Source organism: Symphalangus syndactylus, chromosome 24 (genome assembly GCF_028878055.3).
Source record: "Symphalangus syndactylus isolate Jambi chromosome 24, NHGRI_mSymSyn1-v2.1_pri, whole genome shotgun sequence".
NCBI lineage: Eukaryota > Metazoa > Chordata > Mammalia > Primates > Hylobatidae > Symphalangus > Symphalangus syndactylus.
The window spans coordinates 20,912,866-20,938,455 of NC_072446.2; the positions used below are offsets into that span (position 1 = coordinate 20,912,866).

A 25,590-nucleotide genomic window follows, 5' to 3' on the forward strand; every position below is an offset into this window, starting at 1 on the left:
CAGGTCCCCTGGGGGACAGAATCACCCAGTTGAGAACCACTGAAGATGCTCCCCCAGTGCGGTGCGTGAGGCTGGAAGGAGAGCCTGAAGGTGAAGGGCTGTGTCAGTCAGCATTCTCTTCCTTCTTTTTTTGTTGTTTAGCTTGTTGCAGATTCTTCCAGGAGTGATCCGTAATTGTGCCAATCACTCTTTTTCTCAGAGGGAGGGGGGACGGGGACACAGTCCACTATGTCACCCAGGCTGGAGTGCAATGGCGTGATCTCAGCTCACTACATCTCCACCTCCTGGGTTCAAGCGATTCTCCAGCCTCAGCCTCCTGAATAGCTGGGATTACAGGTGTCCGCCACCATGCCTGGCTAATTTTTGTATTTTTAATAAAGACGGGGTTTCACCGTATTGGCCAGGCTGGTCTTGAACTCCTGACCTCAGGTGATCAACCCATCTCGGCCTCCCAAACTGCTGGGATTATAGGCCTGAGCCACTGCACCCAGTTGGAATCACTCTTAATCCTGTGCCGTCTCTTTCCACCATGCCTCCGGTGTGCAGCCTGCTCTGAGCCTAGAAAAGATGCATTGTGCCTTTTAGAGGGGCAGCTGTCAGTGTGGGAGCCCTCAGACGCAGAGGAACAGACACTGTCGTGGGCCAGCACAGAGCACTCGGTGTCCCTAAGGGCAGTTGACTACTGTGATTCCCCTGTCTCTGAGCCCCCTTCTGCCTTTGTGTTCATGGCACAGCCTGTGAACCCAGATTCTCGGCTGTGCATCTGACCTTCGACCCCGTGTTATGTTTAGGTGGCCCTGGTACAGTGGACCGAAAGCGTGGGCTTAACCCTGGTGGGCCGAGACCAGTCTTCCATGCAGCTGAGGACCCCTGGCGACCAGATCCTGAACTTCACCATCCTGCAGATCTTCCCTTTCACCTATGAAAGCAAACGTATGGGCATCATCGTGCGGGTGAGTCGTGTTTATTCATGGCTTAAAGTGGTTAAGAACCCCAGGTGTGCTGCGTGTGTCCCTGTGGGTTGACATTCTTTCTAACCCTCTTTACTGTGATATCTGTCACCCACACTAACGAGGGAATATAATTCCCTAAGCAGAAAGGAAATTAGTTCATTGATTGGACACACCCCGTAACTGTGATCAGCTTATGGTATCCCTGGTTCTGGAGTGAAAGTTAAAGAGAACATCCATTGGGGATTTCTTGGTAATACATCTCTCATTCCATTTTGTTTAATATTAAATATATATTTTTTATTGAGGTGAAATTCACATAATATAATCATTTTAAAGTGAAAAATTCAGTGGCATTTAGTCCATTCACAGTGTTGCCCAGCCACCGCTTCCCTCATGTTTCAAAACATTTTCATCACTCCAAAAGAAAGCCTTGTGGCCGGGCGTGTTAAAAAATTTTGCCAGTCTGAAGAGTCTGATTTGATTTGATATGTTGTTTTTCTATTCGCTGTTTTAAAAATTTTTAATTTTTAAATTCTTATTAAAAGAATTTATTCATAAGAATCCTCCCACCTCAGCCTCCCGAGTAGCTAGGACTACAGGCTTGCAAAACCATGGCTGACTAATTTTTTAATTTTTTATAGATACAGGGTTTCACTGTGTTGCCCAGGCTGGTCTCAAACTCCTGGCATCAACCGATTCTCCTGCCTGGGACTCCCAAAGTGCTGGAATTACTGGTGTGAGCCACTGTGCCCATTCCTCTATTTTCTCTTTTTACCCATGGAGATCACACTTTCCATCCTGGGGAGCCTGGAAAATCTGGTATTCATATGCCACTTGGCCTGGTTGTTCTGAAGTCTGCATGATCATCTGATTTTTCCAAAGGAGCTTTAAAAATACAAAGTACTTGGTTCAATCCCACACCTATTTTGGAATGGGGTAGTTCTTCACATTATTTAGCTTGGTTGGAGAAAACTCTGCTTCAGATCTTAAGAATCTTTGGAATAAGGCGCTTTCATCTTTTCTGTACTTTTTTTTTTTTCCTTAACAAATGAGAATCCTCTCCACCCTGATCTATCCACGTGTTTCATGCTTCATGGAGGAAAGAGATACTTGCACATGCATTTTTATAAAAGCACAATTTGCAATTGCAAAAATATGGAACCAGCCCAAATACTCATCAGTCAACAAGTGGATAAAGGAACTATTATATATATATATGATGATGAAATGCTACTTAGCCATAAAAAGGAATGAATTAATGGCATTCGCTGCAAACTGGATGGGATTGGGGACTATTATCTAAGTGAAATAACTCAGGAATGGAAAGCCAAATGTCGTATGTTCTCACTCATAAGAGGGAGCTAAGCTATGAGAATGCAAAGGCTTAAGAATAATACAATGGACTTTGGCGAGTCAGGGGGCTGAAAGGGTGGGAGGAGGGTGAGGGATAAAAGACTACAAGTTGGGTTCAGTATATACTGCTCAGGTGATGGGTGCACGAAAATTTCATACATCACCATTAAAAAACTTACTCATATAACCAAACACCACGTGTTCCCCAAAAACCTTTGGAAATAAAAAAAATAGCGTGCATTAGTAGAAGTAGAAATTGATAACGTAGGTTGCTGGGCTCGTGGCCCTGCTCCCTGCCTGCTGGTGGAGTATTTTCAGTTAAGGCTTGGCTTGTCAACTTCTCCTTCAGCCTTACAGGTTCCTTAACTTCAGACCACCTCTTAGAGCATCTCGTTCTTCTTCCATAGCATTCATCACACTGAAATTCTTGATTTCCTGAGAGTTTGCTTGTCACCACCTGTCTTTTCTCCCTGTGGGTTAGAACAGGGGCCAGGATCCTTTTGGTTCTCCCGTGTCTCCTGTGCCTAGCTTTCCTGCCTGGCACACGGTAGACTCACAGTCAGTGCCGAAGTGAGCAGGATTCAACAGTGATAGCCAGTTGTCTTTTTTTTTTTTTTTAATGTTAGGGAAGTTATCAAATAAGATACTTAAAATAAACAACTCAGTTTTTTCTCACCCTCCTAGCTTCTCACCACTCTTCTCCTTGATCATTTACTGTGTAGCTTTAGTGCCGTGGGCAGCTCCGGGGTAGTAGTAGAAATGGTAGTAGCCGCTAGCAGCAGTAGTAGTAAGAAGAATGACAGGAATGACAGGTAACATTTATTTATTTTTTGAGACACAGTTTCACTCTGTCACCCAGCCTGGAGTACAGCGGTGCCATCTCAGCTCACTGCAACCTCCACCTCCCAAGTTCAAGCAATTCTCTTGCCTCAGCCTCCTGAGTAGCTGGGATTACAGGCGTGTGCCGCCATGCCCGGCTAATTTTTTGTATTATTAGTAGAGACGGGGTTTTGCCATGTTGGCGAGGCTTGTCTGGAACTCGTGAACTCAAGCGATCTGCCCACTTTGGCCTCCCAAAGTGTTGGGATTACCCCGCCCAGGGGCTTACTGTGTGCCAGAGGCTGTTCTAAGTGATTTGCATAAAGTAACTCATTTAATACATAACCATGTGAGATAGGTACCGTTAGGACTGATGTTTGGCAGAGGAGAAAATTGAAGTGGAAGGAGGCTCAGAAACCGTTCAAGTTCACACAGCTGAAACTGAGGGGGCTGGGAAACCTGTCCAAGTTCACACAGCTAGAATTGGGGGTGGGGGCTGGGAAACCTGTCCAAGTTCACACAGCTGGAGTTAGTGGGGCTGGAACTCACTCCAGGCTGCCTGGCTTCCAGCTCCCAGCTCTCTACCCCAGGATTTGGGGGTTAGGGCAGGGGTGTGACGAGAGGGACATCGAAAAGCTGACAAAGGACCCACGGTAATGTTAGGGTAGGATATTAACTATGTATTGCTTCATAACAGATTGCCCCACATTTAGTGGCTTAAAACAGCGTTATGGTAATCCCCACTTATCTGCAGGTTCAGTTACCCATGGTCAACTGCAGTCTAAAAATATGAAATGGAAAATTCCGGAAATAATTCATAAGTTTTAAGTTGTGTGCCATTGTGAGTAGTGTGACGAATTTCATGCCATCCCACTCCATCCTCCCGGACGTGAATCATCTCTGTCTAGCGTACTCACGCCATCTACCTGCCTGCTTGCTAGTCACTCAGGAACCCTCAGATTGGCTGTTGTGGTATTGCAGTGCTTGTGTTCAAGCAAGTCTTATTTACTTTTATTACAGCATATTATAATTGTTCGATTTTGTTATAAGTTATTGTTGTTAATTTCTTACTGTGCCTAATTCAGAAATTAAACTTTATCATAGGTATGTATGTGTAAGAAAAAACATAGTGTATATGGGGTCAGTATTATTCGTGGTCTTAGACATCCATTGGGGTCTTTCTTACAAGGAGATGCATTCCCTTACTCCAGAAAATGTGTTTCCCTGGAGTAAGGAAGTTCCTCCTCTCCTCTCCCCTCCCGTCACCTTCCCTCCCCTCCCTTCCTTCTCTCTCCTTCTCCCCTCCCCTCCCATCCCCTCCCCTCCCCTCCCATCCCCTCCCCTCCCCTCCCATCCCCTCCCCTCCCTTCCTTCTCTCTCCTTCTCCCCTCCCCTCCCATCCCCTCCCCTCCCCTCCCATCCCCTCCCCTCCCCTCCCATCCCCTCCCCTCCCTTCCTTCTCTCTCCTTCTCCCCTCCTCTCCCCTCCCCTCCCTTCCTCCCTCCATCCCTTCCTCCTTCCTTCCTTGTTCTCTCCCTGCCTCCCTTCCTTCCTTTCTTCCTTGCTTCCTTCCTTCCTCCTCCCCTTCTCTGTTTCCTTCCTTCTTTTCTTTTCTCTTTTCTCTTCTCTTCTCTTTTTCCTTCCTTCCTTCCTTCCTTCCTTCCTTCCTTCCTTCCTTCCATCTGTCCGTCCATCTGTCTGTCTTGCTCTGTTGCCTAGGGTGGAGTGCAGTGGCATAATCACGGCTCACTGCAGCCTCGACCTCCCAGGCTCAAGCAACCTTCCTGCCTCAGCCTCCCAAGTAGTTGGGACTACAGGTGCACACCACCATGCTCTGCTAATTCTTATTGTTTGGTGAAGATGGGATCTCACCATATTGCCCAGGCTGATCTCAAACTCCTGGGCTCAAATGATCCTCCCGTCTCGGCCTCCCAAAGTGCTGGGATTACAGGCATGAGCCACCACACCTAACTGGGGGCTCTATTTTCTACTTGCTATCTGATAGTTTCTGTGGCCAGGACAATTTCTGTGGCAGGCTTGGCTGGGTCCTCTGGCTCAGGGTCTCTCACAGCCTGGGGTCAAGGGGTCTAAGATTCTATGGTGGTAGGATCCACATACAGACGTCAGTGTTGTTGGCAAAGTTTGGCTCTGGGTGGGTTGTTGGACTGAGGGCCTTACTTCTTTCCTGGCTGTTGGCCAGAGGCCACCCTCAGTGCCTTCCCACGAGGGCCTCCCTGTAGTCAGCTCCCCTGTCAGCTACCTCTTCAGAGTGAGCAGGTGAGAGTGAATGAGATGGCAGTCACAGTCTTCTGTCACCCACTGTCAGAGGTGACCTCCCCTCACGTCAGCCTCATGCTGTTATCAGAAGCAAGTCACTAGGCCCAGCTCCACTCCAGGGGGGTGGCTGACGCACGGCATGAGTACCAGGAGATGGGGGGCATTGCGAGCCACTTTCAAGACTTCTGCCCAGGAGGAGATGGAGGTGGCACTGAGCTCTTGTGTTGAGGAACCAGAGACGCACACCATGAATATGCTTTGAAACGTCACACGTTAGGGGATTTTTTTTTTTTTTTTTTTGAGACGGAGTTTCGCTTTTGTTGCCCAGACTGGAGTGCAATGGCGTGATCTCAGCTCACTGCAACCTTTGCCTCCTGGGTTCAAGCGATTCTTCTGCCCCAGCCTCCCGAGTAGCTAGGATTACAGGCATGTGCCACCATGCCCGGCTAATTTTGTATTTTTAGTAGAGATGAGGTTTCTCCATGTTGGCCAGGCTGGTCTCGAACTCCCGACCTCGTGATCTGCCTGCCTCGGCCTCCCAAAGTGCTGGGATACAGAAGTGAGCCACCACACTCGGCCCTGCGTTAGGGGATTTTTATGTCCAAAGGCCGACCGGTAGGTTCTTTCAGACTCTGCAGGACCTGTGTCCTTGGCAACTCTTGGGTGGAGAGGGAGCTTTCTCTCCCACACAGCTGCTGCTTTTCCCACTGGTCCACACCTGGCTGGATCCATGGCTTCTAAACCGTATCTTGAGTGTGCATCTGATGTCAAGAACATCTGTGGTCTGGGAGCAGCAGCATAGATCCTGTGGGTGGGGTGTTTCCTGGGGAATGAGTGTCATTATCTCCTATGGAATTACTTTAATTTTGTTCCAGCCTGAATTTTTTCAAGATATAGGGCCGTGGGCTCTGCTAAGGTCATTTGAGGGTTGACTCATCATTGAACAGTCCCTAATATCAGCCATCCTAGAATAAGTGAACGGCATACGCCATGCTTCATCTAGTTGTGAAGGACGTGTTATATTTTTTTGAGATGTGGCTCATGTGTCTTCCAGCAGGAAGAGCAGGGACTCTGTGCTTAGAGTCTGTGATGCTGTCAGATGGGCAGATCTGTTTTTGTTTTAACCTGGCATGCCCCCCTTCCCAGGTTATTAAAAAACATTTACAGTTAAGGCATTTAGAACAAAAAGTTACAAGTAAAGAGGGGGATTAAAACTGCCCTCCCTCTCTCCCTCCCTCCCATGCTTTCTTCCTTCCCTCTGTTTCTCTCCCTCTCCCTCTTTCCCTTCTTCTGTTCTTTCTCTTCTCTTCTTTTCTTTCTTTCTCCTCCCTCCCTTTTTTCTTTTCTCTTCTTTTCTTTCTTTCTCAAGACAGAGTCTCACTCTGTTACCTAGGCTGGAGTGCAGCGGTATGAACATGGCTCACTGCAGCCTTGACCTGCTGGACTCAAGGGATCCTCCTGCCTCTGCCTCTTAAGTAGCTGGGACTACAGCTATGCACTGCCACGCCCAGCTAAGTTTTAAATTTTTTTGTAGAGCCAAAGTCTTTCTATGTTGCACAGGCTGGTCTCAAACTTCTGGCCTCAAGCAGTCCTCCCGCTTCAGCTTCCCTAAGTACTGGGATTACTGGCATGAGCCACCGTGCCTGACCAGTTCATCTCTATTTTCACCCCCCAAAAGACCTTTTACCTTTTCAAGGGATTTCTTTTCAGTCTCTTTTCTAAGCATATCTGAGTGTTAATATCCACACACATTTTCATAAAATTAGCACTGAACTCCATAGAAGGCTTCCTAAACTTCCTCCCTCATTGAACTATATGTATACGATGAGAATTTTCTCATATTATTAAAATCTGATTTTAGTGATTTTTAATGCATGTGCAGTGTTCTGTTGAAAGAATGTGCCACTATTTCATTCATTAACTTGTTTTTTGGCTGCTTAGGCTGTTTCTCAATTTCAGTTTTTTTTGAGACGGAGTCTCACTCTGTCATCCAGGCTGGAGTGCAGTGGTGCAATCTCGGCTCACTGCAACCTCCGCCTCCTGTGTTCAAGTGATTCTGCTGCCTCAGCCTCCTGAGTAGCTGGGATTACAGGCGCCTGCCACCACGCCCGACTCATTTTTGCATTTTTTAGTAGAGACAGGGTTTCACCATGTTGGGCAGGCTGGTCTCGAACTCCTGACCTCAGGTGATCCACCAGCCTCGGCCCCCCAAAGTGCTGGAATTACAGGTATGAGCCACTGCGCCTAGCTTGTTTCTCAGTTTTGACTACTAAAAATAGTGCTGTGAATGTCCATCTTGGTGAGGTTGTCTTTAATGAAATAAGTATTATTTTGCTATTTTTTCTCATTTTCTGACCTCTTTATCTTTGATTGGGTGGGTGGAACTGGGCCTCTGGGGCTTTTGGACTAGTTCTCCCCTTGGCACAAACCTCACCACACTCCTCTAATGTGGTGGTTCTCATCCTGGGGGCATTTGAGAATGTCTGGCAACCTTTGTGGTTGTCACAGCCAGAGGCTGAGAGTGCTACTGGCATCTCACAGGTGGAGAGCAGGGATGCCGCTCAGCATCCTGCAATGCACAGGACAGCCCCCACCATGAGGAAGGGCCTGAGAAACCCTGTTATGATGTGTTCATATAACCCAAATGCTGTATGCAAATGACTGTCCAATTAACTGATGTGAGGAAGTTTTAGTTCAGTTGTAAAACCTCTTCTAGGCTTTGTACGGTGGCTCCCGCCTGTAATACTTTGGGAGGCCAAGGCAGGAGGATCACTTGAGCCCACGAATTTCAGTCCAGCCTGGGCATCATTGCCAGACTTCATCTCTATAAAAAGCAAAAAAAATTAGCTGGGCATGGTGGTGCACACCTGTAGTCCCAGCTACTGGGAAGGTTGAGGTCAGGAGGTCCAGGGTGAGGTCACTTGAGTCCAGGAGGTCGAGGCTGTAGTGAGCCATGATTGTGCCATTGCGCTGTAGCCTGGGCAACACAGCAAGACCTTGTCTCAAAAAAATAAAGAAAAAGAAAAAAGAATAAGAAAAAAAAGAAAACTTCTCTTGACTTGGTTTAGTGACTGTGGACAGCCCCAGTTTGGGTCTCCCCTGTCTCTTTTTTAAACACATGTGAGCACATGCACAGTGCGAGATGGCACCTTCGTGCACCCACAAAGCAAGGCCATTTCCTTGTGTGAATCTCTGTCTCTTAAGAAATCAGGCAAGGTTGGAGAAGGACTCGTGTGCTGTCTTTTTGCAGGAAGGTTGTGTCCCCATTTTGTTTTTGTGGCGTACAAGATGTTCCAATGCCTTCTCCCCCTTCCCACGTGGAGCCACGGGTTTCGATCGTGGCTGTAGATCATCATAGCGCTGTCATTGCTGGACTAAAAGAGGCCTTTGAGCAGGTGCCAGATGCAGACCACAGTGGGAAAAGATGAGGCCCCCAAACAATGCCACACAGCCGGCCGATCTCTGTAAATTTATGGCGTAATCTTGCCATAATATGGGAACGAAATAAACTTGTGATGAACTCCGTGGGAGGAAGTGACTCATGGGAGGGGATCGTTGATGCGGTATTTATATTGGACAGAACTTGTGAACTCGCCCGAGCCCTTTTCTTAGTGAGGAAGCTGGGCTGGGAGCATCATTTCCTACAGCCATGTTGTTGAGCACCCTTTGGTTGTTGGGGGGAAGGAAAAAATAAAACCTCTGATGCTTTAATGTGCAGACCCCACAGCTCTCTTTGGCCTGCGTCAAGAGCAGGCATAGCCGCAGTCTATCAGAGATAAAGTGTGCAGTTGAACGCTTTTAAACGTGGGTGCCTGTCTTGGCCTGGGGGTGCTCTTATGAGTCAGCATGTTGTTCTAAAAGATTGTCGGTGATTAAGGGGCATTTGAAAGTTATTTTAAAAGAGGAAACTCTACCACTAATCTGATTTTGGATATTTCTGTTCCCTGAAAGGGCTGCATAGACAAAGTGGCCTCCAAAGGAGCCTGAAACCAAAGAACAAGGCAGGCAAATCCAGTTTGTCACTAAAGGGGAAACTTACAGATGGAAGTGTGGTTTTTGGGGGAGCTGAACAGACAGAAGTGTAGTTTTGGGCGGCAGGAAAACAGGTGGATCTCCACACTGTTACTCCCTAGACCCAGGGCTTATACCACAGGGAAAGGGTCCGCGTGCCCCAGCAGGACAATTACGGGCACCTTCCAGGAGAGGCAAGAAAGCTGTATGTGTCATCGCCTGTAATTTGTGCGATAACATCGAGGTTGACATGTTCTTACGTGAAGGACGGTGAATTAAGTAGGAATCGGGGGGGGTGTTCACGGGCTAATCAGAAGTCAGCATGGCGCATTTGCACCTGAGATGCAGTCACTTTTTTTTTTGAGACGGAGTTTCGCTCTTGTTGCCCAGGTTGGAGTGCAATGGTGCAATCTCAGCTCATTGCAACCTCCGCCTCCCAGGTTTAAGTGATTCTCCAGCCTTGCCTCCTGAGTAGCTGGGATTACAGGCATGCACCACCACGCCCAGCTAATTTTGTATTTTTAGTAGAGACAGGGTCTCACCATGTTGGCTAGGCTGGTCTCGAACTCCTGACCTCAGGTGATCTACCCACCTGAGCCTCCCAAAGTGTTGGGATTACAGGCATGAGCCACCACACCCAGCTTGAGATGCAGTCACTTTTGTCTCCACGGTTCCATATTCAATGAAGACTTCCTGGGCATTTATTCTGCGCTTCCTGGAGTAGCAAAATTTAGGCACAAGGTATTGATGGCCATGCTCAATTTTCTCGCCTATCTTTACTGCCTCCCACCTCCCAGCGACACGAATCACTGGGGGAAAATGGGGGAAGGATCTGTGGCTGCGCCATCCATTCCTCAAAGCCAGGACTTCTCAGTCTCAGCACTGTTGACTTTTAGGGCTGGAGGAATTCCTGGTGGTGGTTGGGGGCGTCCTGTGTGATGTAGGAGGGTGAGCAGCACCCCTGGCCTCCACCCGTCAGATGCTAGTAGGACATTGCCTGTGTTGTGACACCTAGAGTGTCTCCAGACATTGCCACATGTCTCCTGGAGGGCCACATTGCCCTGTTGAGAGTACTGGGCTGAACCTTGTTCTCTACGTACAGTATGGCTGGGGGACTTGGGAAGTCACTCTCATCCCAGCAGCAGTTATACCACTGAGGGGCCCTTTTTGTGCATCAGTCTCTGTGCTACATGCTTGATTCCTGTTTTACAGGTGAGAAAACTGACGTTTAGGGAAGAGGAGTAGCTTGTCCAGCTGCACACAACTAGAAACTGGTACTTGGCCCAAGCATTTGATGCCTGTGCCATGGTGCTACCCACTACCCACAAAATCTGGTCAGGGTGAACTGAAACTCTGGGTAATTGGATCTCTAGGCAAGTCCTTAGTTAGACATAGGGATCTGGAATTATTCTTAGCTGAGACAGTCAGTTTGCCCCCAGGAGACATTTGCTAAAGTCTAGAGACATTCTGGTTGTCACCATGGAGGGTATGACTGGCATCTAGTGCGTAGGGGCCAGGGATGCTGCTCAACATTGTACAGTGCACAGGAGGTGCCTCGCAGAGCAAAGAGTTATCCGGCCCCAAATGTTCACAGTGACGAGGTTGAGACTCCCTGTTCTAGTCCTTATCTTCCCTATTCTTTCAGTGGACCACAGTTTGATGATATCTGCAGTCCCAAGTGTAAATCTAAAATCATAGCATGTGAGTCTATTCCAGTTGAAATAATAATAACTTCCGAAACAAAGGTCTTAAATCCATTTGATCTTGCTTTCATCATTGAAAATCTTCCAAGTGCTTTGAGTTTTCCTTTTACTTTCTGTAGCCTTTGCCCCTAAATGAGGCCCCTTCTCGATTTTCATCTTCAGCCAAGTGAAAAAACATTGGTGTCTGTTAAGTGCACTTTGTACACTGTCTGTCATGGGAAGCGGGCTTTGCAGCTGAAAGAGGGTGTTCCTTTCAGTTTCTCATTCCTTCCGGCCTCCCTCTCTAGGATGAATCAACTGGAGAAATTACGTTTTACATGAAGGGAGCAGATGTGGTCATGGCTGGCATTGTGCAGTACAATGACTGGTTGGAGGAAGAGGTAAGCAGGCCTTGGAAGCATGTTTTGCAGAGGCAGCCCCTTGCATGGTAAGGTGGGTCTCTGTATTCGTTATTGGTGGCTGTGTAACAAACCACCCTGAAATGTAGCTGCTTAAAGCAGCACCCATTTAATATATAATGGTTTCTGTGAGTCAGGGATCCTGGTGTGGCCGAACTGCATCCTCTTCTTGAGGGCCTCCCACTGGCCATAATTCAGATGTTGGCTGGGGCTATGGTCTCATCTCAAGACTTGACTGGGGCAGGATCCACTTGTGAGCAAACTCAGTTGTTGTGGGCTGCATTCAGCTCCTTTTGGACTGTTGAACTAAGGGTCTCAGGTTCTTGCTGACCGTTGGCCAGAGGCCGCCCTCTATTCCTTGCAGGTGGGCCTCTCCCATAGGGCCACTCACGGCCTGGCAACTGGCTTCATCAAAGAGAGCAGGCCATGGAACAGGAGAGGGCAAACAAGATGGAATTCACTGTCTTTACTAACCTGATCTCAGATGTGACATCCCCTCACTCTCGCCCATTCTGTTTGTTAGGGACAAGTCACTAGGTCCAGCACACACTCAAAGGGTAGGCGATTATACCAGAATGTGAGTTGCAGGAGGTGGGGTCTGTGGGGGCCACATCAGAGGCTGCGCAATCCAGTTTGTGACATGGACAGTTGGCCAGCAACAGGAGGGAGGCAGTGCTCAGGCTTTTCAGGCCATTTTTGTCCCATCTCTTAGCTCTAGGTGGGGAATTTACATTTTGCATTAGATTCTCCGTTTGAGGATTGCAAACTCAAATGCCTACAGGGGCCTGGCAGTTAATGCAAATGAACAAACAGGTTGTGATTTTGAGCAGAGTTGCACTTTGCGTGTAAAACGTGCTGGAGTGTTCTTCACTTGACACCTCCACTTCCTGGGAACACGCGGAGGCCACCGCTCCTCAGCCATCATTGATTGTGGTTATTTGGGAAAATGCATCTGGTTTTGTCAGATGCTCAGTTTTTCCACCCATTCAGCAATCCAGATTCGTGTGTGAGACCACACAATGTTGACTTAAATTTGGAAACATATATGTGCTAGTCGAAGACGACCTGTGTGTGGGCCGTGTTTGGCTCACCGGCTGCCTCTCTGCAACCTCCCCTGTAGAAAGCTTGCTCCAGGGAGGATTGCCGTAGGGGAAAGCAACTTTGCGATTTGCCATTTTCTCTGTCCCTGTGGGAGGGGCACATCCACTTGGGCACTGGTCCTTCCCCAGTGAAGTCAGGAGCTCTCAGCACCGCTCCCACTCTGACTGTGGCCTGTTTTTCAGTGTGGCAACATGGCCCGAGAAGGGCTGCGGGTGCTTGTGGTGGCAAAGAAGTCTCTTGCAGAGGAGCAGTATCAGGACTTTGAAGTAAGTTGTTTTGGGACCTTTCCATTACCTTTGCAGCCCTGCCTGCCTCCCAGTCACTCCTTCCACCATCCCTCATCCTGTGCGAGCCATTCTGATGTCGTTTCTGGGCACACCGGGTTCACTGTTGTTGAAGTCCTTTGCACTGGCTGTTCTGTCTGCCCGGAACTCTCTTCACCCACAGAGCCCCATGGCCCATTCCCTCGCTTCTTTTGGGTCTCAGCTCAAAAGCCATGTCCTCCAAGAAGTCTTCCTGGACCACTTGTCTAAGGCTCCTTCTCACTTTCCATCCATCACACCATTTCACTTTTCTCATTGCACTTGTCACTATCATTGCGTGCTACCATTTGGGGCCAAAAAATATGTCTAGGAGTTGAATCTGGAGAGGCCAGAAAAATATAAACTTGACCCTGTTCATATTTTTTTTTTAACATTCATCTTATCCATCTCCTTTTGGGAATAAAATATTTTTGAAGGCAGGGACTTTACAAGTCTGGTTTGTTCTTCTTGTTTTTTTTTTTTGAGACAGAGTTTTGCTCTTGTCACCCAGGCTGGAGTACAGTGGTGTGATCTTGGCTCACTGCAACCTCCACCTCCCAGGTTCAAGGGATCCTTCTGCCTCAGCCTCCAGAGTAGCTGGGATTACAGTTGCCCACCACCATGCCTGGCTAATTTTTGTAGTTTTAGTAGAGACAGGGTTTCACCATGTTGGCCAGGCTGGTCTCGAACTCCTGACCTCAGGTGATCCACCTGCCTCGGCCTCCCAAAGTGCAGGGATTACAGGTGTGAGCCACTGCGTCTGGCCTGGTTTATTCTTATATCCTTAATAGTTAAAGATAGTCCTTGGCACATGGTATGCCTTCAGGAAAATTTGGCATAAATCATTCTCTTGGAGCCCTAATTTCTTTTCTCTTTTTTTTGCACACTTATTTTGAGACAGGGTCTCACTATGCTGCCCAGGCTGGTCTCAAACTCCTGGCCTCAAGCCATCCTCCTGCCCTCAGCCACCTTGTAGCTGGGATTACAAGTGTGAGCCGCTGCACCTGGTTCGGCTCCCTAATTTCTTTTCCTTTTTTTTTTGAGACAGAGTTTTATTCTTGTTGCCCAGACTGTAGTGCCAATGGCACGATCTCTGCTCACTGCAACCTCCGCCTCCTGGGTTCAAGTGATTCTCCTCCCTCAACCCCCCAAGTAGCTGGGATTACAGGCATGTACCACCATGCCTGGATAATTTTTATATTTTTAGTAGAGGCAGTTTTGCCATGCTGGCCAGGCTGGTCTCCAACTCCTGACCTCAGGTGATCTGCCCACCTCGGCCTTCCAGAGTGCTAGGGTTACAGGCGTGAGCCACCACACCCGGCCTCCCTAATTTCTTTAAGCTGTAAAAATGTTGGGGTTGAACCAGATTATTGACTTGTTTATTGTCATCCCATCCCATAGATGGTGTGTTCCCTGAGGGGAGGGTCCTCGTCTTGTTTACGGCCGTGTCTCTGGTGCCTGGCTTAAAGCCAGCGTGCAGGAATGCAAGGGAGGGAGGCGGGACACGCTTCGTGGGGCCCTGCCCTGCTCCACGCGGGGAAACTGCCTGGATCTCTCTTTAATATATTTGAGTTCTTTGTAAGCCATTATTTAACAAGCGTTCTAGCCCTGATAAATGCTACCTGCCTTTTAATTTTAAAAGCATGTGCTTCGAGCGGGCCCATTAGGAGATGACTGGTTTTCCTCCAGGTTTTTGCTAACATGATAAAGAGAAGAAGCGGAAGTTTGGGTTGATGGTCTTCAGAAGCTCGACTTGGTCTTTAGAAAACCTGGTGACCCACAGTTTGGTTTACAAAGTGCATGTTGCGTATGGGAGAACTTACTGTTTTTTTGAGATCTTGGTTGTGTCCGTCCCTGAGACAACCCAATGAGGTTGGTGCTGTTATTGCCATTTCGTGGCCACGGCTCGGAGAGGTTAAGTGACTTGCTGGAAGTCTCCCAGCAGGTGAGTGTAGAGTGTTGGGTGGGACTCAGGTCTGTGCAGTGTCTACATGGAGGACTTGTGAGGAAGCCAGAAGCCTATGTCACCCCTGTGGGGTCCAGCGCACCTGCTGGGGTCCCCCACCCTGTGTGGTGGGGATCGGGCGTGGCCCTTCCACTCTTGGCACTGGCCAGTCAGCCTGGCCTCTCCTCACCCTAAGCAGTGACTGCATCTGCTGGTGTGTCCCAGGCCCGCTACGTCCAGGCCAAGCTGAGTGTGCACGACCGCTCCCTCAAAGTGGCCACGGTGATCGAGAGCCTGGAGATGGAGATGGAACTGCTGTGCCTGACGGGTGTGGAGGACCAGCTGCAGGCAGACGTGCGGCCCACGCTGGAGACCCTGAGGAACGCTGGCATCAAGGTAGGGCAGGCTGGCCTCAGGGAAGGGCACTCCAGGGCAATGCCAGTTATCCCTCAGCAGTGCAGGGAGATCAGAGGGGGAAAGGGTGGGAGGAGCAGCAGAGGAGACCAGGAGTGCCTTATCTGCAATGGGCCACAGCCACTGTTTCTGCCCCTCCAACCCTGATTTTTTTTTTTTTTTTTGAGAAGGAGTCTCGCTGTGTCGCCCAGGCTAGAATGCAGTGGCACGATCTTGGTTAACTGCAACCTCTGCTTCCTGGATTCCAGCGATTCTTGTGCCTCAGTCTCCCTAGTAGCTGGGATTACAGGCACGTACCACCACGCCTGGCTGATTTTTATATTTTTGTAGATAGTGGGTTTCCCCATGTTGGCCAGGCTGGTTTTGAACTCCTGACCTCAGGTGATCTGTCCATCTCGGCCTCCGAAGTGCTAGGATTACAGGTGTGAGCCACTGTGCCTGGCCCTCCAGCCCTGATTTTGGAAGACATCTTGTGTAGCGTTTGCCTTTACTGTACTGATGACTCCCCTGACTCCACTGGGCTTCCTGGTGCTCAAGGCCGAGCAGTGTCCAGCGTGCATGGCTGCTGATTAAATTCTAGTTGAGTGATAGGCACGCCGGTCTGTCTGCCGTGTGGCCGAGTGAGTGAGTGACCACCCAGCAGAGTGACCGCCAGCGCCATCACACTGTTGTATTAGCATTTTGCACTCTACTAGTGGCGGCCCAAAAAAAATACTAGGAGTTGAATCTGGAGAGGCCAGCAGAGGGCGCGTGAGGACGTGGTCCTCAGTGGACCAAGGGAGGTGTGAACAAACAAACTCATTGGCCTGGAGCTCCTGGAGACGTGTGCCTGCCACCGGCCTCCACTCCAAAGTGGCTCTCTGCTGCATCCTGGGGCCTGTCCTTTCAGCAGGGCCATGGCAGGAGGACAGGTTAGACGCCAGGCGACATTCAGGCCCACTGGGGACTCCCACCCCTGCGTGCCTGTTTCCTTGTAAATCCAATTCTGTCGCTTGCATTTAGCTCACAGGCCTGGTTCATCATAAGGAAATCACCAATGGGACCTTGCTTCTGGAAGTCTGGCTGCTGGAGGCCCATTTCTGCTTCATCGTGGGGTCTGCAGTTGGGCCCTGGCCATTCCTAAGACTTCTGGAGTTTCCATTTTCTACTTCCATCTTTGTCCTGGGGTTTTTCTCCTTCTCAAAACTGTGTTATCCCAAGACGAGATATTTTATTCTCAGAGTGTGCATGTGACTTACCTTTCTAGTTTCCTGTTAGATGAGAGGAGGAGGGGAGTGCCTGGGATGGGGCAGGTTAGTTGGTAATTAAAGTCTAAAATACGATCTTGCACAGGAAATTTTCTTTTCTTTTCTCTTTTTTTTTGAGACAGAGTTTCGCTCTGTCACCCAGGCTGGTGTATAGTGTAGTGGTGTGATCTCTGTTCACTGCAATCTCCACCTCCTGGGTTCAAGAGATTCTTCTGCCTCAGCCTCCCAAGTAGCTGGGATTATAGGTATGTGCCACCATACCTGGATAATTTTGTATATTTAGTAGAGATGGGGTTTCTCCATGTTGGTCAGGCTGGTCTCGAACTCCTGACCTCAAGTGATCCACCCACCTCGGCCTCCCAAAGTGTTGGGATTACAGGCGTGAGCCACCACGCCTGGCTGCACAGGATATTTTCTAAGTCAGCCCCTCGTATGGATGTAGAAACTGAGGCCGAGTGAGGCGTCTCCATTCCCCAGGTTCTCACATGAGAAGCAGCAGAGCCGGGACTGGAGCTGGGGTCTTGGACCCTTCCTGTAGTACCTTCCCTTCATCCCAGCATGGGACATTAGCCACGTCGTGCACCTGATCGTTCTTTTCATGCTTTTCTGGAACTTGAACTTCCCAATTCCTTCCCCAGTGTTTGTTCTCTTACATCAAACCCTGAGAACTATGACTAAGTGAGGCTCACCAAAAAGAACATTATTTTTAGGACAGGCGGGATATTGAGGGAAAACAGACCCAGCTAGGGGAGAGGGCCCAGGAGGCTCAGCCCTGAGAGGTGCCCAGTGCCTTCCTTCTGCCCGTCTCACTGCCTGGGTCCCCATCCTACATCTCCCTTTATTTCTTCTGTGACCCTTGGCAAATGACTGAAGCTCTTAGTGCTTCCATTTCCAGCCTCCAGAAGCTGTCATGAAAGTAACAGGGAGCTCAGTGTGGGTGCTGGGCACGTAGTGGACACTCGGGAGACATTTGTCGTGATCTTCTTTCCTATACTTTCCCTACTATCCAGATTTTCTTTGACCGATAGCCCCAAGACTGCTCCCAGCTGGGAGCAAAGAGAACAAAGAGAACAAAAGGGTTAATGAGGTAAAATCACAGAGCAGGAAGCACATTCCATGAGGACTCTGAAGACCCGGATTCTGGGCCTGGTTAGGACAAGAGGTAGCTGTGCGGTTTGGGGCAAGTCATCTCCCCTCTCTGAGCCCACAGCAGAGAAATGCAGTGTGACCTAATGCACGATAAGGAAGAACCCGACTCATTTACGGTCAGCGTTTTATAAGCTGAGTTAAACTCCAGGAGGGTCTGTCTTGCCCATCCAACTACATAGAAAGTCCACAGCGTCAAAAATGAGTGTTTCCTGTAGGACAGAGAAGTGCCCCCTCACTTGTACAGCCTTTCCCTTCTTTTAGGATATTTATCACTTTAAGAAAAATCCTCAGAAGGGGAATTATGCGGTCCAAGGACCGAGCTTCATAGTACCTCCTGTAGTGTGTGGCCAAATGGCCCTTTCTAGAAGCATCTGCCAGTTTTTGCCGCTACCAGCAGTGGTTGCTTGGAGTCCCAGAGCCCTTCGGCCAGGGCGCTTGCTGTGTTGTGTTGGGGACAGCACGAGTCGGCAGGAGGTAAACGGAACATACCAAGTTCAGCTCCATGTTCTTGGAAACTCAGCTGTTGCAGATGACAGGCCGGCCTCAAAAACGAATAAACAGGACCTCTGTCATGCCATGATTTCAGGTTTGGATGCTGACAGGGGACAAGCTGGAGACAGCTACATGCACAGCGAAGAATGCACATCTGGTGACCAGAAACCAAGACATCCACGTTTTTCGGCTGGTAAACTGTCCTCTGTGTTAGGGCCATGTGGGGGTGATGTTCAGTTTGTCTTATAACCTCCTAACTTCGAGTGGGCCCCTTAAGAAGGGTGGGGGCAGCACCTAGGGTGGGGAGCATCAACCACGGTTGCTTTGGATGGGATGATGAATGACCCCGGCGCCGGCTGGAGAGTTCCTTCCAGTAGTGGTTTAGGAGCACCTCCTTCTAGTCCTGCGCTAATGCCGTGCTCTTAACCTTTTGGGGGTCATGGTCCCTTTGAGAAGCTGATGAAAGTCAGGCACTCCGCCCGAAAGATGCAGACCCACTCATACACATGAAATTACGCATGGGATTCCTGGGATATCACTGAACCGCTGAAAGTCAAGTCCTTGGATAAGAAAGAAATTCCAGGCCACAGATGCTTGTCTATCTGCCCTCCTGAGCGGGGAAGCATTTAGGACCATTGAGGAGCCTTTTGAAGGAGGTGAATTGGATGGGCAAATGAGAAATCGCCCGCCCTTGTGGCAGGCATTGACGGAGATGATGCGCACATCAGGAACTGCTACCAGTGAGGACTATGCTAGGCTTTATTGCACTGGGGAGGTGGGGGGACCGGGTCCTCTTTGGGGCAGGATATAGTAATCCCACTGATTTGAAACCAGAGCCACAGTGGCAAACAACTGGAGGGTCTCTAGATGTTTGGGGGTCTCCCCCTCACCCCTGCCTTTGGTCCATAGCACACAGAAGCTTCAAAAAATCCAGGGGTTTTTGAAATAGCATAGTGTTGTGTAGAGGCAGGTATAGTCAGTTCTCATCATTCACAGATTCTTGGTGAATTCTCCTCCTCCCAAAATTTATCTGTGACCTCCAAGTCATTACTCTTGATATTTTCACGGTCATACGTAGAGTGGCTTAAATATATATATATATATTTTTGGAGATGGGGCCTTGCTCTTATCACCCAGGCTGGAGTGCAGTGGTGAAATCTCGGCTCACTGCAACCTCCACCTCCGGGGTTCAAGCAATTCTCCTGCCTCAGCCTCCCAAGTAGCTGGGATTACAGGCGCCTGCCACCAGGCCTGGCTAATTTTTGTATTTTTAGTAGAGACAGGGTTTCACCATGTTGGCCAGGCTGGTCTCGAACCCCTGACCTCAGGTGATCCTCCCACTTCAGCCTCCCAAAGTGCTGCGATTACAGGCGTGAGCCACTGCACCCGGCCTAGAGTGGCTTAAAACTTTAGCTGCCTGAGACATACATTCCCACCTGAGGTTGAACAAGGCCACACACTCCCTCCTTCTTTCAGCCTCATGTGACGAACAAGTGTCCTTTTTGCAGTCCATTAAGTATCAGGTTTTTCGCATTTTTGTGCTTTTTGTTGGCAGTTTGTCGTTTAAAATGGCCCCAGCACAGCACTTCTTTGTTGGCTCATGTTCCTAAGTGCAGGGAGGCTGTTGATGTGACTTATGGAGAAAATGCGTGTGTTAGATGAGCTTCCTTCAGGCATGAGTTACAGCACTGGTGGCTGTGAGTTCAGTGTTAATGAATCCAGGTGTTTAGAAACACACATAAAATAAGGTTATATATTTGTGAAGATATTGCGACCAGGGGCAAAAACCTAACCCTGTATTTCCCTTACAGGTGATGGTTTAGTATTTGCTAATTCAATGTTCACAGTGACTTTAGAAAACGTAGCTACTATGAATAATGAGAATTGACTGCCTGTTCTAGAATTCAGGGATTACAAACTAATGACCTATGTGCTAGCCACCTGTTTTTCTAAACAGCAGGTATTTTGTTTTATTGGAGTGTAGACAGACCCGCTCGTTTGCGTATGGTGTACGACTGCTTTTGGATTACAACGGCAGAGCTGAGTGGTTGTGATGGAGACCATGTGGTCCTCAAAGCCTACAATAGTTAACATCTGGTCCTTTACAGAAAAGTGGCCCAGCCCCTGCTAGGTGCCTGGCTCTGCATACCTGTGCTACAGCATACTAGCCATGTGCCTTTAGTCAGGCTAGCAAATGTCACCATGCTTCAGTTTCCTTAGGTGCAAAATAGAGCTGTCTTCTTTTTGGCACCTCATAGAGCCGTTGTGAGAAATAAATGAGAAAAATCCTGTGAGTGTGTAGTCCAATGCCTGGCTTAAAATGAAAGTACAGGCTTTTTTTTTTGAGACAGAGTTTTGCTCTTGTTGCCCGGGCTGGAGTGCAATGGCGTGATCTCGGCTCACCACAACCTCCACCTCCCAGGTTCAAGCGATTCTCCTGCCTCAGCCTTCCCAAGTAGCTGGGATTATAGGCATGCACCACCAAGCCTGGCTAATTTTGTATTTTTAGTAGAGATGGGGTTTCTCCATGTGGGTCAGGCTGGTCTTGAACTCCTGACCTCAGGTGATCAGCCCACCTCGACCACCCAAAGTGCTGAGATTACAGGCGTAAGCCACTGCGCCCGGCCTTTTTTTTTTTTTTTTTTTTTTTTTTAAAGACGAGTCTTGCTCTGTTGCCCAGGCTGCCAGTGCAGTGGCATGATCTCGGCTCACTGCAGCCTCTGCCTCCTGGGTTCAAGTGATTCTCCTGCCTCAGCCTCCCAAGTAGCTGGAATTACAGGCGCCCACCACCACGCCTGGCTAATTTTCTATTTTTAGTAGAGAGTGGGTTTCACTATGTTAGCAAGGCTGGTCTCAAACTCCTGACTTCAAGTGATCTGCCCGCTTCAGCCTCCCAAAGTGCTGGGATTACAGACGTGAGTCACTGCGCTCGGCCAGTACAGGCATTTTTAGTCCTGGGGGAAATTGTATGTGGTGGTTGGCACATGGGCTCTCTTGATTCCTGCAGAATCATAACCAATAGGATTCCATTTGGTGCTACCTCTGGTGGCAGGGGAGGGGAGGGACCCCTGGCTGGGGTGGCCGTTGTCTTCATGTGGGCTCCTGGAAGCCACTGTTTATTGTTCTATCATCTCTGGAGAGCAATGCCTCCTTCTCCATCTCTGTTCCCTTCCAGGTGACCAACCGCGGGGAGGCTCACCTCGAGCTGAATGCCTTCCGCAGGAAGCATGATTGTGCCCTGGTCATCTCGGGAGACTCCCTGGAGGTGAGCTTGGGGACCCCTGAGAGCCAGTCCTCCCAGCAGCCTGGGGCTTATCTGGCTTCAGCAGGGGCACTGCAGGCTGGGCAGCGACCTCCACCAACGCACCACCCCTCCCTCCACCCTGCAGGTTTGCCTCAAGTACTATGAGTACGAGTTCATGGAGCTGGCCTGCCAGTGCCCGGCCGTAGTCTGCTGCCGCTGTGCCCCCACCCAGAAGGCCCAGATCGTGCGCCTGCTTCAGGAGCGCACGGGCAAGCTCACCTGTGCAGTAGGTAGGCGAGGCTCAGGCTGTGCCGCTGGCCCTGGCCTGCCGGTGCGCCAGGCTCCCTTTCCCTAAGGATATTTGGACACTGCTGCTCGTTCTTCAAATTCCCCAGGCCCCTTTGTTCAGGTCATGATTTTTCTCCACCTCGCAGACTTTGGCTCTTTTTGTTATTATTTTTAATATTTCCCTTGGAGAGCAGATAAGCATGTGCCAGGCCTCTACTCCTTTGCCAGTGGCTCAAGAGTGCAGCCGTCCAGGGGGTGGAGACCACACACTGTGGGGTTGGATCTGGGTTCAAATCTTTCCACTGGCTTTTCCCAGTGGGTGCCCCAGGTGGCTTCTTTCACCTGTCTGAGCCTCAGTTTGCTTTTGGTAGAATGGGAATAATAATTGTGGCTTCCTTAAATGGTGTCACGAAGACTAAAAGGGGTCACTGTTTTTTTTTTTTTTTTTTTTTTAAAGACGGAGTCACACTCTGTCGCTGGGCAGCTGGAGTGCAGTGACACAATCTCAGCTCATTGCAACCTCCGCCTCCCGGGTTCAAGTGATTCTCCTGCCTCAGCCTCCCAAGTAGCTGGGACTACAGGCGCGTGCCACCATGTGTGGCTAATTTTTGTATTTTTAGTAGAGACGAGGTTTCTCCATGTTGGCCAGGCTGGTCTCGAACTCCTGACCTCAGGTGATCTGCCCGCCTCGGCCTCCCAAAGTGCTGGGATTACAGTCATGAGCCGCTGTGCTCAGCCTAAAAAGGATCACCTTTAAAATGTGCTTGCCACGCTGCATGGAAAGCGTCCAGTAAGAGCACCACAAGTTGCTGCTGATGGTAATCCTGGGGTATCCCAGCCTCCGAGGAGGACAGGTGGTAGTAACTGCCTATGTGGACACAGTCCCACTGCTGCTGCTCAGTGCCGGGACCCTCGGCAAGCTGCCTGGGCTCTCTGACACTCAGCCACTCTGCCTGTGAAACAGGATCTTGGTAGTGCAAGGGGTTGGAGAGATGGAATGGACAGGGCAGGCCAGGCACTCAGCAAGCGCTCCGTGAAAGACGAGAGTGCAGTAAAGACAAGCATACGTTCTTGTTTAAGGTAAGAATGAAACATCTTTTCTCTCTGGTCTATGTGGCTCACAGGGGACGGAGGCAATGACGTCAGCATGATTCAGGAATCTGACTGCGGCGTAGGAGTGGAAGGAAAGGTGAGAGTGTTTCCCTCTGCTCGGCTCCACTTGCTGTAGTTTCTTGGTTCTTTTTCCCTCAAAGACACAGCTTTAAGCCTTCTGGAAATTCCAGATAAAGAATGATAAAACATAAGGAACCATGTGTCATAGTTACCTCGTGTCACCGGGAAGATAGAGGTCTGTATTGCTACATCTTACAGACAGATGAATGTTGGCTTTTTGTTTGCCAAGACCTGAATTTAAAAAAAGAAAAAGTGTTTCTAGGCCGGGTGTGGTGGCTCACGCCTGTAATCCCAGCACTTTGGGAGGCTGAGGCAGGTGGATCACTTGAGGTCAGGAGTTTGAGGCCAGCCTGGCCAACTTAGAGAAACCCTGTCTCTACTGAAAATACAAAAATTAGCTGGGCATGGTGGTGAGTGCCTGTAATCACAGCTACTTGAGAGGCTGAGATAGGAGAATTACTTAAACCCGGGTGGCAGAGGTTGCAGTAAGCCGAGATTGTGCCACTGCACTCCAGCCTGGGCAACAGAACAAGAGTCCGTCTCAAAAAAAAAAAAAAAAAGTTTCTCTATATTCTTAGGGTCTGGTAAGTATACTTCAGACTTCTCTGGGACAGGCAGCATTGTCAGTAAAAGCCTTAGTTATCCTGCTCTGTGCTAATCTCTTGGGCGCTATGGAAGAGTGTGGCTTGGTTCACTTCTCACCAAAAGGCCTTGGCAGGTATAATTTTTAAAAGTTGGTATGTTAGGAAATATTTTTTCTGTCTTTTTCCCCTTGCCAATTGTGCGCTTGCCTCTTATAGTTTACTCGGCCCTAATTTGTGACCTCTAAATGACAAGAGGCAAGAAGATGGGTCACCGAGTTTGTTAGGACTGTGCGTGAAGGGCCGGAAGTGGTGGCTCATGCCTGTAATCCCAGCAGTTTGGGAGGCTGAGGCGGCAGGATCACTTGAGCTCAGGAGTTCGAGACCAGCCTGGCAAACATGGTGAAACCCCATCTCTACTAAAAATACAAAAATTAGCGAGATGTGATGGCACATGCCTGTAATCCCAGCTACTCAGGAGGCTGAGGCAGGAGAATCACTTGAACCCCGGAGGTGGAGGTTGTAGTGAATCGAGATTGAGCCACTGTACTCTTGCCTAGGTGAAAGAGCAAAACTCCATCTCAAAAAAAAAAAAAAAAGAAAAGAAGTGTGTGTGAAGTATAGGAGTGCCAAGGCCCGGAGGGAGCAGCAGAGATGCTCCCTGTCCATCCTGTTGCATAGCTTCATGACTTTGGCTGACCCATAGGGCTTTTTTTCCCCCTCTTTCCCACCCTTTCTGGTTCTCTGGTTCTCAGCAAGATGATGATGATTTGAAGTTGCAGAGTGAAATGATTTTTGAATGAGATATATCAGAAGTCTGTATAGATTCCCTGAATACAGTTTTTAAGAAGCATGTTTTTGAGTTTAATGGAATTCTCTACCAGTTCTTATAAAAATTAAAGCATTTTCCCTTCAATTAAAAATGGTATTCTGATTCCTTTGTTTCTTGGGATATAAAAGTAATAGTGCTCACTATAAAAAATTAAAATAATCTAGGCCAGGTTCAGTGGCTCACACCTGTAATCCCAGCACACTGGGAGGCCAAGGTGGGCAAATTACCTGAGGTCAGGAGTTCAAGACCAGCCTGGCTGTCTCTACTAAAAATACAAAAATTAGCCAGGCATGGCAGTGGGTGCCTGTAATTCTAGCTACTCGGGAGGCTGAGGCAGGAGAATTGCTTGAACCTAGGAGGCAGAGGTTGCAGTGAGCGGAGATTGTGCCACTGCACTCTGGGTGACAGATTGAGACTGTCTAGAAAATACATATAACATAAAATAAAAGAATCTAGAAGTAAAACGCATCTTTTAGGTAACTGCATCAAATGAGTAACACTGGTTATTCTCAACATTTTTTCTGTGTGTATATTACTGGTTATGAGTGTGTATATATTTGCTATCTATACACATATCTTACACATGTATGTGTATATATATAATTTTCATGTATTTTTTAAAATTGAAAACACACTGTACATTTTGTTATGCAGCTTGCTTAAATCTGTTACATCATGGATTTGTTCCTACATGAGAGCATACAGAGCCATCACTTCTTACTCTGACTCTACCTTTTTATTTTGAAAAATGTCAAAAGTTGAAATACAACAATGGAAAAGTTGAAATAGAACAGTGAGCATCCATCTACGCTTCACTTTGGCCAGTTGTTACTATTTGCTACATTATCTTTCTTTCTTTGAATCAGTAGAAAGTAAATTGTCTGTAATGTTACCCCTAAATATTTCAGCTGGATCTCTTTAGAACAAGGACATTCTCTCACACAAAGAAAGTAACATCATAACCACGCCCCGCCCGCCCCCACCCCCACCCCCACCTCATGTAACATTGATACAATGGTACTATATAATATTCATGCTCAACCCCGTGTAACATTGATATAATGGTACTGTATAATATTCATGCTCAAATTCCCCCATCTGTCCTCTGAGTGTCTTCACAGCTTAAATAATAAAAGCTCCAGGAAGGATCGCAAATCACATTTATTAGCATGTCCTCGTGTTTCTGATCTTCTTTATTGTAGAACGCTTTTCTCTCTTTTTGTTTGGTTAGAGGGTGTTTTGTTTTTCATGTCAGTGACATTTTTGAAGCATTCAGGACAGTTGTGGAGTGTCTCACGGCACGCAGTC

The 25,590-nt window shown here is 48.6% G+C and overlaps 1 protein-coding gene across 1 annotated transcript in view; it reads left to right on the plus strand.

The window, feature by feature from the left end:
- The window catches only part of ATP9A (ATPase phospholipid transporting 9A (putative)), a 174,123-nt gene that overhangs the window by 131,613 nt on the left and 16,920 nt on the right, over positions 1-25,590 (plus strand). The window contains exons 15-22 of the mRNA XM_055266582.2: positions 792-953; positions 11,404-11,496; positions 12,798-12,881; positions 15,088-15,258; positions 18,259-18,357; positions 21,340-21,429; positions 21,554-21,698; positions 22,821-22,885. Coding sequence (XP_055122557.2) covers positions 792-953; positions 11,404-11,496; positions 12,798-12,881; positions 15,088-15,258; positions 18,259-18,357; positions 21,340-21,429; positions 21,554-21,698; positions 22,821-22,885 — 909 coding nt within the window. The remainder of the gene's footprint in view (positions 1-791; positions 954-11,403; positions 11,497-12,797; positions 12,882-15,087; positions 15,259-18,258; positions 18,358-21,339; positions 21,430-21,553; positions 21,699-22,820; positions 22,886-25,590) is intronic.